Source organism: Pristis pectinata, chromosome 26, assembly GCF_009764475.1.
Source record: "Pristis pectinata isolate sPriPec2 chromosome 26, sPriPec2.1.pri, whole genome shotgun sequence".
NCBI classification, from domain to species: Eukaryota; Metazoa; Chordata; class Chondrichthyes; order Rhinopristiformes; family Pristidae; genus Pristis; species Pristis pectinata.
The window spans coordinates 19,168,955-19,185,846 of NC_067430.1; the positions used below are offsets into that span (position 1 = coordinate 19,168,955).

Below are 16,892 nucleotides of genomic sequence, written 5' to 3' on the forward strand. Positions count from 1 at the left end.
GATATGAAGCTCAAATCAAAATGACAAATCTTAAATCAACAAGAGTTTTAAGAAAAACAGAAAATGTTGAAGATACTCAACAATCAGGCAGCATCTACGAAGAAAGAAACAGAGTTAATGTTTCAGATCAATGTCTCTACTAACTCTGTTTCCACTCTACAGATACTGCCTGACCTGCTCAATTTTCTGTTTTTATTTCAGATTTCCATTATCTGCAATTTTTCGCAGATTGATGGAGTTTAGTGGACAGAGTTAGAGACCACGACAGGTGGATGGGGCTACAGTACAGGTAACCCATCATCTAACTGAATGGGGCAGAAAGGCCATACCTTTCTCTGATTGGTTCCTCACCTGTGGTTGATGATTCGTTGGATGATCAGCCACTCAGGTTTGATGCCATATCGATAGAACCGCTTCTCCATTGCCGCACACTGTGGATCTTTATTCTTCCGCTTCTCGCTCTTCTCATCATCGCCAGAGCCGTAGTCGAATGGTGGTGGCTCATCCATGTCGTTCTTCCTTTGGAAGTTCCGGAACATCACCGTGTGGTACAGCTCCAGCTGCAGTGAACCAACAGCAGCTTAATATTTAAACACACTCGTCTGCTGTGTCAATTGGCTCCCCCCAAGATTACCTCGCTTTCCACCTAACCGAAGAGGAAGCAACAAGAGTGCATGTGCGTGTGTATGTATTGTGGACGGAGGCAGAGGGGAACAAAGAATTTGACAGGGTTCTCAGAAGATATTTCCACTTGCAGATGACACCAGAAATAGGGGCAGTAAATAATACAGACACTAAAAAATCCAAGTCGGAACTTAACAGAAATCCCTTTACCCTGAAAATGGTTAAAATGTGGAACTCACTTCCACAGACAGCAGCTGAGGTTAACTGCATTAATACTCTTAGATATAAACACAAAGGTGAAAATAAGAGGAGGATATGCTGGCTGGCTTGATGAAGAGACATGTGAGAAGGTTTGTGTACAGTTTAAAGAATAAAATGGACAAGTTGGGGCAAAAGTGTGTTTCTATGCTGGTGTCCAATTACCATAGCTTTTGGAAATCTGATTCATATTGTCCCATCACTGAAGGCCAGGCCTTCTGCTATTGAAGGTCTAAGCTTAGAAATTCCTCCCCAATTCGCTACTTTCTCCTCTTTTCAAAATGTTCTCTTGTAACCCACCCTATTAGGAAATTCAGGAGAAACTTCTTCACCCAGAGAGTGGTGAGAATGTGCACTCCCGGCTGTTAGCAGTAATTGAGGCATCATTCCATTTAAGTGGCAGCTAGTTAAGAACTACAGGGAGAAAGGAATCTAAAGATACGAAGGATAAAAGGACATTCATTTGGAACATGAATCATTTGAGCCAAATGGCCTATTTCTCTGCACTTACACAGTGTAACACTGCATCATTTTTTTTTGCTGGATACCAAAGCAAAGCCAAGCATCCCAACAGCATTGACCATGTTTTGTCACCACATCAGACCCTTAAAGCAAGCAATCTAGGCCCAAATTACAGGAGATGTAACCTTTAAACTCTCTCTGCCCTATCAAGTGGATGTTAAAGCTCCAATACAATTAGTTCAAAGAAAAACAGAAAGTTTTCCCTACTGCCATAGCCAAGATTCAGACCTCAATCAACTTCTTTACGACAAAACAGAATAGAAGTTCTTCTGCACTTAGATTGTGCTGTGCAGGGTATGACACCAAGGTCTAACATGCATATCCTATAATGTGCCATGCACACAAGTATCATAAATCGCCAGCTTTCTGCACAAGCTTTCAAAGACCAGCGAAAGCCATAAATTGACGTGACAATCTCCTGAACTGGTAGTAACTCTTCAGCAGCAGCTCCCATTAACTCATCCCTTAAGAGGTAGGCATCTTGGGCAAAGTTTGCTGTGGCACAGTCACTTAAAGGAGAAAGCCTGGATAAGAATGAGTCAGTTAACCAATGCTGAGACTGATGTCACCCTCCCTAGGCGGCTTGCTTCCGTGTTCGAGGTTCACATGTTTTGTGTCTATGATTGTTGCTGCAACACTGCAAACTTGCAGCACAAGCCTGTCAGTGTAGCTACTTTGCATCAAGTGCTCTATTCTGCATCTATACAGAAGTTCCTTTAGCTTATAGTGATCTTATTTTCATGCCTAAGCTCTGCAGTGTGCAATGGAATTTCAACTTTATTTAAATACGTATTATATCACTACTGCTAGTGGGACCTTGCTGTGGATGTCGCGTTTCCTCCATTACAATGATGGCTATACTTCAAAACAAAACTCTGGAATGTCACAAAGCTGCAATGGCAGAAGATACAGGAGCCTGAGGGCACATAACACCAGGCTCAAGGAGAGCTTCTATCCCTCGGTGATAAGACTATTGAACAGTTCTCTTTCAAGATGGACTCTTGACCTCAATCTGACTTGTTTGACCTTGCAGCTTATTGTCTACCTGCAATGCTCTTCCCTGTAGCTGTGATACTTTACTCTGTATCCTGTTATTGTTTTTACACAGTGCACTGAAGTAGTACAGGGTAATGAATTGACCTGTACGAATGGTATGCAAGACAAGTTTTTCACTGTACCTCGGTACAAGTGACAATAATAAACCAGTACCAATAGACACAATATACAAATCACTCTTTGCCATAAGAATGGGCACAGTATATATCAGCTGTAACAAAAAAAAGGTGCTGACAGTGTTGGATGCATGTATAACTAATGAACACTTGAACCAGGTAAACAGAAGATAACTGAGAACCGATTGCCTCAAAGAACCTCAGCTATTCTGGGGCAGGGATGAGCTTGTAGCAGGCCAGAGGACTTTGCTCACTCAACCTACCTGCAGCTCTGTGGCCCAAGAACAGTGCCAGTAGGATCGCCCCACCCATTTCACAAAGAACTCTCGCTCTGGTCGTCCTTCCAGGGGCTTGGGATGTTCAGCATCGGTAGCTCCATCTGTTAGGCCTGAAGGAGTGCGTGGTGGCGGTGGAGAGCCCCACGTCCAGTGCAAGATTCGCTGCACTTTACCTTTCAGGGGTGTGCACTAAAATAGCACAAAGACATACACAATCACTTTTGACAGATTGATATAACTTGTACACAAATACCCTAGCAAACCTTCAGTAAAAACATTATGTCTTCTCCCTAACCAATCTGTTGCATTCCCAACTCTCTTCTACCTTTTTCAGCTCCAGTTGTGTTTTCACATCACAAAATCTTATCCCACACCTGCAGGGGACTTTAGGACTTCAGTCGAACAAGATTTGTACGATCTAAGAGACTGAGTCTGCTGTATGAACATACACAAATGCAGGCGTGTACACACACATGGCTGTAAATACATCACATGCAGTCCACCGGTACTCAATGGATAACTTTTCCTTTCCCATGTATCTATGTATCTATTGTATCTTCGGTATCTATTATTCTCCAGTTTGTGGTACACCCAGAGGTCATAGGTTCAAATCGCCCGAAAAGTATAATGAACTTGGAGGAAAAGGCCCAGCCAATGGTATGGAGAGGGATGGCCAAACCATGATTTACAAGTCAAATCTGACCCACAGCAACTTTGGAAGTGGCCAGTTGAATGGTCTCTGACATTCTAACACACGAGATTCAAGGATTCCACTGTGGGGAAATGAGTTTTAGAGAGGATCACGTGTAGAAAGTGATCAGGCAATTGATCATTTTGGGAGGGGGAGGCATGTCCATGATGGGGAGGGTGGTGGGGAGAAAAGAGTTGAACAGATGATATGGGTTGGGGGGTGGTAGGAGGGCTAAAGTTAGGCATACAATTGGGGACAGGGTAGTTGCTGAGTACATCAACATGAGGGAGGGGCACGGGGGCAACCAGCAACAATGGAAAGTACCAGGAAACTGATGGGTACCTCAAACCAATGGGTGCCCAGTAGCAGCCCAGATAGGGTGGACCCCTAAAACTGACAGTCATGCAAACGTCAGTATTCTCACAGAGAATCATGGCAATGTTTACTACAAGCAAGCTTTGTGCAATGTTTGATGTCACTGCACATGTTCAGTAGACTCAGAGCACTATTACAACATGTTGTCAAAGGTGCTGACAATACTCCAGCTTGTTAACTTCTGATCATCCCTGAGAATCATATCCAACCCAAATATCCAAACCCCTGCTTTAGAGAAATAAGCAAACAACAGGATGGAAACCTAGAGGCACTTGAAGAAGGTCAGTACACCCTGTGCTCAGTTAGACTCACCAGGCAACGAGGACAAATCCACTCCCCATTTGGGATCTCGGGCAGTGGGGGGTTAAGGCAGTGAATGTGATAAGAGGAAGGACAAGAGTCACAACACAGCAGCTCGCCCCCATCCTTGCAGACACGGCAGAATTCCATGTGATCGTCGTCTTCTTCATCCACACCCTCGTCTTCATCTTCATCCTCTTCATCCTCTTTGGCCTCCCACTGAATTCCTTCCTTTTCCTGGAGTGATTGATTGCAAAGGATAATTTTTACGGGGTGCATGATACCACAATCACAGACAGCCAGCAGCATCATCTCACCAAACTAACTTCAGCCACAGCTGGAAGGAAAACAGACTCTTTGTCTTCAGAACATGAACAATTCTGAGTCTCACACCTTCCTGACTTGGAAATATCTTACCTCGCTTTCCTCAGTACCACACTGAAATCCAGGCACTTGATATCCTACAGCATTCTGGCAGCATGTTCACTGGAATGCAATGGTTCAAGGTAACATCCCACCACGACTTTATCAAGAGCAATGAAAGATGGGCACATCAGCATTGTCAGTGACACCCACATCCCAGTCACAGTGAATGCGGCAGTGGGCTGAATATTCAGTCATGATGGGCATTACAGCATTAGGGCTAAATGAAGGGAAAATGGAAGATTCATTGAATTTCTGTGCCAAAGCCTGCATCACTGATTTCACGCAAACACATCCATTTTCTAGTACTGGGCTGTCATCAGGTCACTTGCTTGCTTATATTGGGGTAAGGTGGAACACCATTGTGGGAGCTTCCTGCTCTTGTGTGGTTGAGTATCAAACTGTAGGTGGGAGGTTCATTTATCTATATATTTCTTAAGATTAACAACATTAAAACCCACAGAGCAAATTCACACCAACAATTGCAACCGAACAGAAGCTGATACTTACACAGTGCAGACAACTCCACTTCCCTTCTGGGGCCTTCTCCATCTCAGGGTCCAGGCAGACTAAATGATAGGCCCTGGGACAGGTATCACACAAAATAATTTCCCCTCCTTGCTGGCAAACTTCACAGTAGTCCTGGTGATCTGTCTCATAGCCATCACCTTCTTCCACTGGGAATTAAAAGAAATGAGTCAGGGAAATCATGGCATCCCAACACAGTGCACTGAAGGGGTAATTGGACTGCAACTCCAAATTGCAACTTTATTTTTTGGGGGTAATTTTTATTTTTTTATTTTTAGTGTTGGAAATCTCCAGGGTCGAAGACACTTTCTTAAAGAAAAGTGAATTAATAACACTGCACTAAGGTTTTCAAAGACATGGGGAGATTCTGAGAAAATGAGATGGAGGGGGAGGCAGCATATTGTGACTAGATTTTAATGTAACCCAGATGCCCAGAGGAGGAAAAGTATGCATTAACATGTATAAGGAACTAAACAAGTTTTAAACCAGAATCAGGAGCTCATGGGGTCAGTGGTGGTGAGGGGGGCTTTAAAAATTAAAATTTTAGAATTGTGGAATTAGCCTACTGTTTTCCTCGTAGATTGTTCCAGACCTGAAAAATTCTGAGTGAAAAGAATTCTCCTCATCCCTACACTGAATCTTTAACCGATCATTTTAAATCTGTGTCCTCCGGTAATTGACTCCAGCCAGAAGAGTTAGCTCTTTCTTCTCTATCAAAATCTATCTTCTCAACAACCTTTATCAGGTCACCTCTTCATCCTCAATCTTTTCTGTTCCAAGGTGAACAGTCCTAGTTTTTCAAACTTCTCAAAAGTGAAGTCCTTCATCCTCAGTGCCATCCGGGTAATCCTACTTCATCTCCTTTCCAGAGCCTCAACATCTTTCCCGAAGGGTGCAGCCCTGAATTGTCCACATTACCTAGCTGAGTCCTGTTGAATTCTATAATTATTTCACTGCTTTAATATCCTGTTCCTCTTATTTATAAAACTCAAGTGTTTTCTTTTAAAAACAAAAACACCTTGTTAAGTCTTGTTGCTCCTATATCCCATGTGGGAATCATGTACAATCCCAGGTAATGAACATTATGCCCAGTCTACATCTTTTAAAATTTTGTCCTCATCAGTCCCCAGGCTTAGAAGGTTAAGTTGCAAGGGTTGCATAGGGTCAGATTGTATTTCCCAGTATACAGAAGATTAAGGAGTCCTTAGAATGAGACATTTAAAATGTTAGTAGGGTAAAATGGGTTGATCAGAGAGAAGCTATTCCCTTTGATGAAGCAAATCAGGGACACAAGCTTAAAATTAGAACTGGACCTTTCAGGAACAAAATCAGGGAGCATTTTATCCATAAAATGAGCATCGAACACACTCTTTCAAAAGTTTGGGAATCAACAGATGTTTTTTTTGGACTGCAGTTTTACTAGGTTTAGGAAAGTCAATGAATATAAAGCACAAGTGTATAAACTGAACCAAGGTCCAGATGAAATATTTTCAAATTGAATGATGGTATGGGCTGGAGGGGCTGAATAGCCTCCTCCTGTCCTGTATCCCATGTGGGAATCATGCACTTACCCAGGCAGAGAACATTGTACCCAGTCATAGCTCAAAAGCACAAGCTCTCGTCATATTTCTCACTTGCTCACTCGACAATAACAAGGCTATCTCCGAGCATTGCACCACTACAGCCAAGATCAGATAGTTCACTACAGACCAGGAATTGATCAAGACTCCTCTTTCCATCTGCCTTGGGTACCTCATGTGCTGGATCTATTGATTAGACCACAATTGGTCCCCATCTATGCAATTGCCTTGCACAGTGTAGCAAGTGCTTCGAGGGAAAACACTGCGACTCAATGCATCCAAACAGAATCTTTCAGGAAGGAGTTGATTGTTTACATTTCTTCTTTCTCTTGCCACCTTTCCTCCTCCTCTTGCCCAAACCAGCCGAGCCCTCGGATCGTACGGAGCAGCTATGGACACTGGCACTGTCCAGATCAGATTCACCATGGTCATCTTCATCACTCTGTGGACATGAACATAACAAGTACAAGGAGAATTTAAGGTTTCAGGTTGCCACATTCCTTTATTAACCCTGCTGGGATCGAGTTCCATAAGTACCAACCTCACCATCACCTCCTCCAAATGAGATATCATTAATTGCCACCTATGAGCCATGTACAGATACAAGTTCAAGATTAGTGAAGGACATGCCATCAGAATTCCTCAGTCAGGAACATCAACAAGCCTGAAACAAGTCTCATCTTACCGAAGATTCCTTTTTCCGTTTGCCACTGAATCCTCCTAATTTGATTTTCAGGGAAACCATCTTCTTCCCTTTCCCTTTCTTCTTCAATTCAGCAGCTCGAGTACTTTTGCTTTTCTTCCGGACCCCTGGCCCTGGGAACAAACAGTGATAACCACAGTTATACACGGGACGCAGTGGATTCCTACAACAAATCCATATTTTGATCCTTCCTTCGCATTTAGCTTTAAGCCCTCCTGTCCCGAGAACAGTGACTCGTAGTGGATTGCAGTTCCTAACCACCACACCTGATATTACTTGCCCACAATCAGCCTCTTTCCTGTGCAAGTATAGATAGTGAACATTAGAAGGTTATTTAGCCATAGGGGTTAAAAATCACAACAGAGCTCAATCCTGTAATTAGCAACATCCACACATGAGGACATCCCATTAGGACCCAGTGATGCAAATCTTTGTCAATTCCTTGGCAAGGCCATCAAAATATTGCAAGCATTCTATTGTCAAGTATTTATCCAATTCCCTTCCAAATGTCACCTCTCAGGCAGTTATTCCAAGTCACGACAAATTTCTGCACTTAAATTCTTGCGACAATCATTATACATTGCTTTCCTCTGATTAATGACTATTCTGTAATTTGAAACAGGTGGCTGTGCTCTCTTTACTGTCACGGAACTATTACCTTTTCCTTCTTTGGTCTTGGCTTTCCTTAGAGGGGCTGGAGGCTGTACAGGGGGCGGCACCTGAATTGGTACGGATGGAGCCACGATCACCTGTTCTACCGCAGCCGCCACAGCAGCTGCTGCCACCTCTGCTGCAGCCACCGAGGTCCCTTTGAAAGGGTTATTGGCACTGAATTCCCGCCACTTTGCACCAAGCACTGTCATCATTTTTGACATGGGGATTTTTGGATTTTTCTTGGCAATGAGTGGCCTAATGGAGAATAGAGGATACAACAATGAACATTGTATTTAAGGTACTTAGATAAACTGAAGGTAACAACTGAGCACTAACAATTTCAAAATAACTTGCACTTACATAGCACCTTTCATGTAATTAGGTGCCTCAAAGCACTTCACATGAGCATTACCAGATCAAAATTGACACGGATAGTGAGGAATAATTACAGTGAAATTTTTACATTGCATTACGTAGGCTATTCAGTCCAACTGGTCCAATCCAACGTTTACGCTCCTTAGAAGCCCCTTTCCAGCACAATCAATTCATCCTTCTCATTCCTTTACCCAGGTGCTTATCCAGCTTCCCCTTAAGAACACTTGTGGGCATGCTATGTTGGCACCAGAAGCGTGGCGACACTTGCGGGCTGCCCCCAGAACACTCTACACAAAAGATGCATTTCACTGTGTGTTTCAATGTACATGTGACTAATAAATAAATCTCATCAACTTGTTGGCTCAATTACGCTTGTGATTCTGAGTTCCACCCTCTCACCATTCACTGGGTGAAGAAGTTTGTCCTGAATTCCTTTGCTTGGTCAGATGGGTAGATTTAAAGTAGCAATTTAAAAAGCAGAGAATAGCAGTTTTCCAAACCTCGGGTCACAACCGAATCTGAGTTTACAAAGACACCTGACAAGCATTGTAATGTATTTTTATGACATTGACTGCCTCACTTCAGGGTCAGAGAAAAATTCTGCTCTTAAACCAAATCATACAAAGCAAAAAAGTTTAGGAAGTAGCAGAGAGAGAAGTTGAGGGGTTCGGGAGGAAATTTCCAGAGATTAGAACTAAGGCAGGCCTGGTGATGACAGAGCGATGAAAATCAGATTTGTGCAAGTTGCCAGAGTTAGAGGATTTCAGGCTGAGGTGTTGTTGGGCTGGAGGACAGTACAGAGAAAGGGAAGTTTGAGGGCATGCAGGAATTTAAAAAGAAACATGCACATTTTAAAATCAAAGCACTGCTGAATCAGGAGCCACAAGGTGAGATGATGTATGATCTAGAGCAGGTGAAAGGTGGAATAAGGCAGCAGAGTTTAGATGAGTTCAGACTTGTGCAGGATTGAGTGTGGTCAGCCTGCCAGCAGCACAGTGGAATAGGTGATACTGGAGTTAACAAAAACATAGGTGGGGGTTTCAACAGAAACAGTTTTTGCCCTATTCAATATTCACTTTTCAATCCTCTACCAATTTCTGGGGTACAGGTCATTGGCACCATTCAGAAACTCAAGAAGAAATAGCTGACGTCCCCAAGTTATCTCAAGTGTAGGTAGTCTAGGGCTAGTTCAACCTGGGAATATCACCAAGTAGTGCGAAAGGAAGGAGAGGTGGGGTGGGGGAGAAAGGTTGGGGATGGAGGAGAGAGGTTTGGGGAGGAGGAGAAAGAGGAGAGAAGAGGGATGGGATGAAGGAAGATGTGTCCACAGTACATTAATTGGGGACAGTAATTTCCACACTACCATTCCTGTTTAATTTAATAGAAAGTCTTGCTTGACATAGACCAAAGATACATTATTAAGATTCTATAACGACTAAAAGAGAAGCTCAGAGAATGAGTTTTCTGTGGCAAATGACTCACCAAAAGCTTTCCACAAGAGGTTCGACAGAACACGCTTCCCCTACCTGATCTGGGGAGCTCCAACACCAATGAAGCTCAATATCATTCAGGACAAAACACCTGTTTAATTAGCATGCTGAATAGTCACTCCCTCTACCACCTATACACCATGGCTGACGTGCATACCACCTGAAGAATGCACTGCAACAAGTTAGCAAGACTTAGTCAACAACACCCACTTCCCACAAGTGAATTAAAACACCCTTCTGAAGTGGTGACCTTACCAGTTCAGAGTTGGGGTGGGGGGGAGGAGGGGAGGAGAAGGAATAGCAGGATAAAAGTGTTACAACCTGCAGGTTTCCTTCTAGTCACAAATCATGCTGACTTCAAAATTTATCACTGCTCTCTCACCATTGCAGAAGCAAAATCTTGGAGCTCCCTACCCAACAGCACCTTAGAAGTGCCCCCACTTTGTAGATTAGGAGTGGTTCAAGGCAACAGGTCATCTGCTCAAGGAAATAAAAGACGGGCATTAAATGGTGGTGTTGCCAGCAATGCTAACATCACATGGTGGATTTAAAAAAATGTATAAAAGAGCAATAGACAGTGAATTGGAATGGAAGGTTGTCTAACCTGCTACTGAATTAGATCACAGCTGACATATAACTCAACTATATTTTTCCAACCTGGCTCCATTTCCCTAGATCGATTTATCTAGCAAAAACCTAGCAACCTCATCTTTAGAACCCCAGCTGCTCTCGAGCATACACAGTCTTTGGTGGGGTGAGAGTTCCAGATTCCAAGACAGGCAACGTTCCACCAGGAAGCTGGCTGCAAACTTTTAAATGTTTAGTCAGGGTTTCAACATACAAAAGTGTCCCAAAACACTTCACAGGAGGCAGAAAGATAAATGGGCCATGAGACAAACAAGGAAATATTAAGGGTGACCGGTAGTTGGTCATAGAAGTGAGGATTTTATAACAAAATATTATGAAAAGCCTTGGGGTGCATGACAACAATGATATGGCAGCCCATCTCATTCAGCCCATGGATAAGATGCTGCTTCTCTTCCAACAGGCCACTGCTCTTTCCCCACAACACTACAGATATTGCACCTCCAACTTTGTATCCAACACCCTTTAAATTTCAGTAGCAAGTCTGCTGCCATCACTCCTTCAGATGGCAAACTGTGGTCTGGAATGTAGTCTGTTCAAAAAAAAACTTTTCCTCATTTTGCCTCCAGTTCTTTTACCAAGAATCTTAAATTTGACCTGTTACCTTAAAGTAGTAACCGTAAGAAGGGAACTGTGGTGAGTGGGACCACCAACGATGGAAGAAAGGGAGAAAAACCCAGGCGAGACAAAGCCATCAAGCTGAAATATTATATTTGTCCCACAGACATTGTTGATCTGAGTATTTCCAGTATTATCTATTTTTATATCAAATCTCCAACATTCACATATTTTACTTTTATAAAGAAGTATTGTTTTCAGTAGCAAAGGGTTTGATAAACAGAGGATGTACTTAAAGTGATATGAGAAAATCTCTTCTTTTAATTTACACAGAGAATATTGTGTTCTTAAACACAATGGCTGACAGGTTGGTGCAAGGAGATTAAACAGTAACAACCATATCTAGAATTAGACAAACTTGAAAAAAAAACTTAAGTTAGTTATGGGGAAAGAGCAGGAATACAACTAATTGAATAACCCTGTCAACCACCCTGCTCAGGCACAATGGACTGAATAGCATCTTTCTGTGCTGCACCATTCTAACTTGTACAAATAGATAGGTCACAACCCCACCTCATATAGACCACAAAGGAAATCAACACACTTTAATTCTAGAGAGTACTTACATATGGAATCTTTGCTGGCACCAAAATGTAACTAACATTTCATTCCAATGAACCATACAGCACAAAACAGGCCCTTCAGCCCACCATAACCACCAGCTCTCCTATTAAGACACCCTGAAGATGCAGCAAAGACCTTTAACTGAACACTTTAACAATGTAATGAAAGACTGATCCTGCCAGTAACTGTTATTCATACACATCCAGCGAACAATTCACTGTGTCAGAACCACAGGTATGTTAAGTGTCACATGGGGCCTAGAAGTGCACCTAATGCTTATTACTGCAAATTGGATTTGATTCAGACTTCTGAAATGAACTGCATTTGGGTTTCATTTAATAAGATAGGATCAGCATGGAAAATCTCAGCAACCTGACACTGTAATAGGATACAACAGCAAAAGCAAGTCAAAACAAAAATAATCCTTTTTTTAAAAAATGATTTTTTAAAAAATATTCTTAACCAATTATTCCAGAGAAGTGTACCTCAGGAACTGGCTGAAGGTTTTATAGTTGGTCAGGGTGTGGTAATCCTCCTCTGTGAACTCATAATCCACATCTTCCAAACCCCAGTCATCCATCAAGTACGTGGAGGACTTCTGCTCCTGAAGAATTTGGGCAAAAGAGTAAAACAGATTGTGACCAAGAGACTGGACAATTCTCACGCAATCACTCCCAAAACTGGGGATCCCCTCATCTCCCCATTTCTCTTCTGATCTTCAGACTTTTGAAACTAAACATTGACAATGAACTGGAACACCCATCTCACTTTCCATTCAGTATTTCCAGTCATCCAGGTTCAACAACTTCAGGTGGTATATTTTGCCCTGGTCTGGTACTTCCAGCAATTTTTGTTTATATTCCTAACTCGTTATTACTTCCCCCTCTCTCCGTCACTGAATATAACATTAATCTTTCATTGAACAGGTTCACTTAACCCCTGAAGATCCACAATGCTATGACTGCTGCAAGATCATACAGATGTCCATATTCTTGCCATGTAAATTTCCCTTTATTGCAGAAAGTGGTGACTGTACTTGGGTACAAAATGGCAGGTACTCTTTGCACCAGTCCAAAGCCTTAGTCTTTGCAACCAAGACTACATAGTAAGAGCAGGTTTGGTAAAAGACCTAAAAACACCAGAACTTAGCTCAGTTTGATACTTGTCCCACACACAAACATATAACACAGAATACTAATGAAGCAAGAGAAAGAACTGTTTTTATTTAATCTCAACTCATCACATCCAATCCTTTGGTAGAAAGCCAGCATGGGCATGATGCCTCCTTCTATGTTGTAACCTCTATGTTGTAATGGCCTCCTTCTATGTTGTAACCATTCTATGGCCAATCAAGTACTTACAAAGTGTAGCCACTCTTGGAAAGAAGATTTCAAAATTCCTGTTTACAAACTGCTCCATGCCCTTATCTCTGTAACCACCATCAATCTGTATACCCTTCTGGCCCCTTTCAGGTGAATTCCTGATTTTAATTATTCTATTTCTGATGGTCAGACCTTAATAGAATTTTGTTGCTAAACCTCTCTGTGCTCTTTCTTTAAGGTGCTGCTTAAAACAACTCTTTGACCAAGCATTTCACCACCTGCCATAATATCTCAAATGGCTTGGTCTCAAATTTTATTTGATGATTTTATTTGAAGCCCCTTGGAACACTTAACCTTATGTTAGGCACAGAACAAATGCAAACTGTTGCTGGAAACATGGCTACTAATTTGCACACAGCAAGCTCCACAAATAGCATTGCGATAATGGAGCAAAAAAATCAAACTGCTGGAGGAACTCAGCAGGTCAGACAGCATCCGTAGAGGCAGAAGGAAGTTTGATGTTTTGGGTCAAGACACTACATCAGGAGTCCTGGTGCAGATGCTGTCTGTGCTATCTGACCCACTGGGTTTCTCCAGCTGTTTGTTTTTTGCTCCAGATTACAGCATCTGCAGTCTCCTGTGTCAGCATTGTTATAATTATGATAAATGTTTGGTAATGTTAGTTGAGATGCAACAGACAAAATGTAATATTGGCCGAGGACAGCAAGGAGGTACAGACAGAAACTCTGGCTGAAATATCGCCAATGACCAATCATCCCCCTAACCCAGGGATACCAAGGCCAGTTTAAAAACCTCAACTGATATATTGAGTTTCAAGACAGTTCTGCAGCCCAGACGAAGTTACACTTGAAACCATATGAAGTTAATTACCTTACACAGCAGATTCTGCAAGCTGTAAGTGTTTGAATATGCTCGCTAGGATGGCCATTTAGTCACTGTGAATTTCCATTTAGCCTGCCTTAACATTTGGCAATTACTGCCCTTGATTGTTGGCTTAAACCAAAAGGCAGGAGGAATTATTCCAAAAAGGTAAGGACAAATTTTGATGGTTCAATAAAGGGTTGATCTGGGTTGTTTGAAGATCAGTAAACAAGTGCTTCGTTTAAGGGAATCACTGATACAGGAAGGAAATATGTAATACCATCAAACCAAAAGCACACGCTTCCTTCCTGTACTAGTAGTGTGCCAAGTTCACCAAAAACCACAAAGCCCACGAAATGCCAAGGGAATCTTCCTGATTAAATCACAAATGTTGCTGGTAACATCAGTTACATTTATACATTAAATAACTAGATTTTAAGTTATTCTTTCGCATTAATGACAGTGACCAAAAAAAATGAAAGTTCACAGCAAATCTCCTGTGGTATCAAATAGATCACAGAATGCCTATTACAAACAATAACTTGCAGTGAGGGAGATGTCCAGCATGGAAACAGGCCATTCGGCCCACCACATCCACGCTGACCAGTGGCACCCATCCATACTAATCCCATCTCCCAGCACTTAGCCCATACCCTTCTATGCCTAAGCAATTCGCATGGTCATCTAGAGACTTCTTACGTACTGTCAGCAACCCCGCTTCAACCACACTCTCAGCAGTGCCTTCCAGGTACTTGCCACTCTCTGGGTTTAAAAAGGTCCCCTTCATACACCTCTGAATCTCCTCCCACATATCCTAAATCTATGTCCTCTTGCTCTGTCTTCTTCTGATACGAGGTAAAGTTTCCTGCAATCTACCCTATCTATACCTCTCGTAATTTTATATACCTCAGTGATGTCTCCTCTTAATCCCCTCCACTCCAAGAACAGACCTAGTTTCTCCAGTGTATCCTCATAACTGAAATATTCCATCCCAGGCAACATCCTGGTGAATCGCCTCTGTACCTTCTCTAGTACTATCACATCCTTCCTGTAGTGTGTGCCTAGAACTGCGCACAGACTCCAGCTGAGGCCTAACCAACATTTTATAAAGTTGGAGCATAATCTTTCTACTTTTGTATTCAACGCCATGACTAATGAAGGCCTGTACTTCGTAATCTTTCCAAACCACAATTACTACTGTGCTGCTACCTTCAAGGATGCCTGGACTTGTACTCCAAGATCCTTCTGTTCATCAATGCTCCCCAAGACCCTACCATTCATGCTATATGTCCTAGCCTCATCAGTACTCCCAAAATGCATCACCTCACATTTATCAGGATTGAAATCCATCTGCCAATTATCAGCCCATTTCACTAACACATCGATATCACTCTGTAGCCTAAGACTACCCTCCACACTGTCCACTACTCTCTGCCAACCTTCATGTTATCTGCAGTTTACTGATCAGGCATCCTACATCCATGTCCAAATCATTCACATATTACAAACAGCAACAGGTCCCAGCACTGATCCCTAAGGAACACCACTAACGACAGACATCAATAAAACACCCCTCTGCCCTCACCCTCTGTTTCCTATTGCTGAGCCAGTTTTGGATCCAGTTTGCTAAAGTGACCTGGATCCCATGAGCTCTAACCTTTTGAACCAGTCTCCCATGTGGGAGCTTGTCAAAGGTGTTAATGAAGTCTATGTGAACCACATCAACTTTTCTGTCCTCATCAATACACTTGTTGTTTACCTCTTCAAAAAATTCAAGCAGATTCATCAGACAGGATCTGCCCTTGACAAAGCCATGTTGACTGTCTCGGATTAGATCTTGTCATTCCAAGTAATCGTTAATCCTGTCCCTCAGCATTTTCTCTAATAACTTCCCTACTACTGATGCTAGCCTCAGAGATCTATAATTACCAGGCTTTTCCCTACTGTGCTTCTTGAAAAGCGGGACCACATTTGCTGTCCTCCAGTCAGCATGAACCTCACTTGTGGTGAGCAAGGATCTTAAAATCTCCGCTAAAGCACCGGCAATCTCTTCCCTTGCCTCCCTCGCCTCCCTCATCAGCCTGGGATAGATCCTATCCAGCCCTGGGTATTTATCTACTTATAAACCCATTAAGTCATCAAATATCTCCTCTTTATTTGAGACTTGTACTAAACTGGCACCTTCTTCTTTGCTAAATTCTTCACCTATTGTCCATTTCCTTCGTGAATACTGAAGGAAAATATTCATTTCAGACCACTCCTATACCTTCTGGCTCCAAACACAGATTATCCCTATTGTCTGTAATGGACCCTCTTTCCCTGGTTATTCCTTTTCCCTTTAATATACTTATAGAACACCTTCAGACTAACCTTAATCCTGTCTACCAGTGATTTTCCATGACCCCTCTCTGCCTTCCTAATTTCCTTTTTAAACAACTCCCCACACTCTTTGTACTCCTGATGGGACTTGCTTATCTTTAGTTCCCTATTCCTGACATATGTTTTCTCTTTATCCAAACCTCAATAACTTCTGACATCCAGGGTTCCCTGAACTTGTTATCCCTGCCTCTTACCCTCATAGGAACATGTTGGTCTTGAACTCTTGCTTTGAATGCGTCCCACTGTGCAGGTGTAGACTTGCTTTCAGGTGGATGCTCCCAGTCAACTTTAGCCAGGTCCTCCCTTAATCTAAGGGAATTGCCCTTCCCTCGATTTATTTCTGATCCATTCCTATCCTTTTCCATCATCAGTTTGAAATATGCAGTTCTGGTCATTATTCCCAAAATGCCCCCCACCCCCCCCACACTGACTCTCTCCACGACCAGCTTCATTCCCCAAGATAAGATCCAGTACTGCTCCTCCTCCCATTGGTCCATCTACATACTGCG

The 16,892-nt window shown here is 42.5% G+C and overlaps 1 protein-coding gene across 3 annotated transcripts in view; it reads right to left on the minus strand.

Moving 5' to 3' along the window:
- chd5 (chromodomain helicase DNA binding protein 5) overlaps positions 1–16,892 on the minus strand; it is a 77,044-nt gene that overhangs the window by 42,746 nt on the left and 17,406 nt on the right. For 2 of the 3 annotated variants that reach the window (XM_052039346.1, XM_052039344.1), the window contains exons 3-10: positions 12,286–12,404; positions 8,113–8,363; positions 7,437–7,567; positions 7,067–7,193; positions 5,154–5,320; positions 4,233–4,457; positions 2,840–3,043; positions 352–560 (exon numbers count right to left, since the gene is read on the minus strand). In XM_052039346.1, coding sequence (XP_051895306.1) covers positions 352–560; positions 2,840–3,043; positions 4,233–4,457; positions 5,154–5,320; positions 7,067–7,193; positions 7,437–7,567; positions 8,113–8,363; positions 12,286–12,404 — 1,433 coding nt within the window. The remainder of the gene's footprint in view (positions 1–351; positions 561–2,839; positions 3,044–4,232; positions 4,458–5,153; positions 5,321–7,066; positions 7,194–7,436; positions 7,568–8,112; positions 8,364–12,285; positions 12,405–16,892) is intronic. The other variant, XM_052039345.1, reaches the window with a different exon arrangement.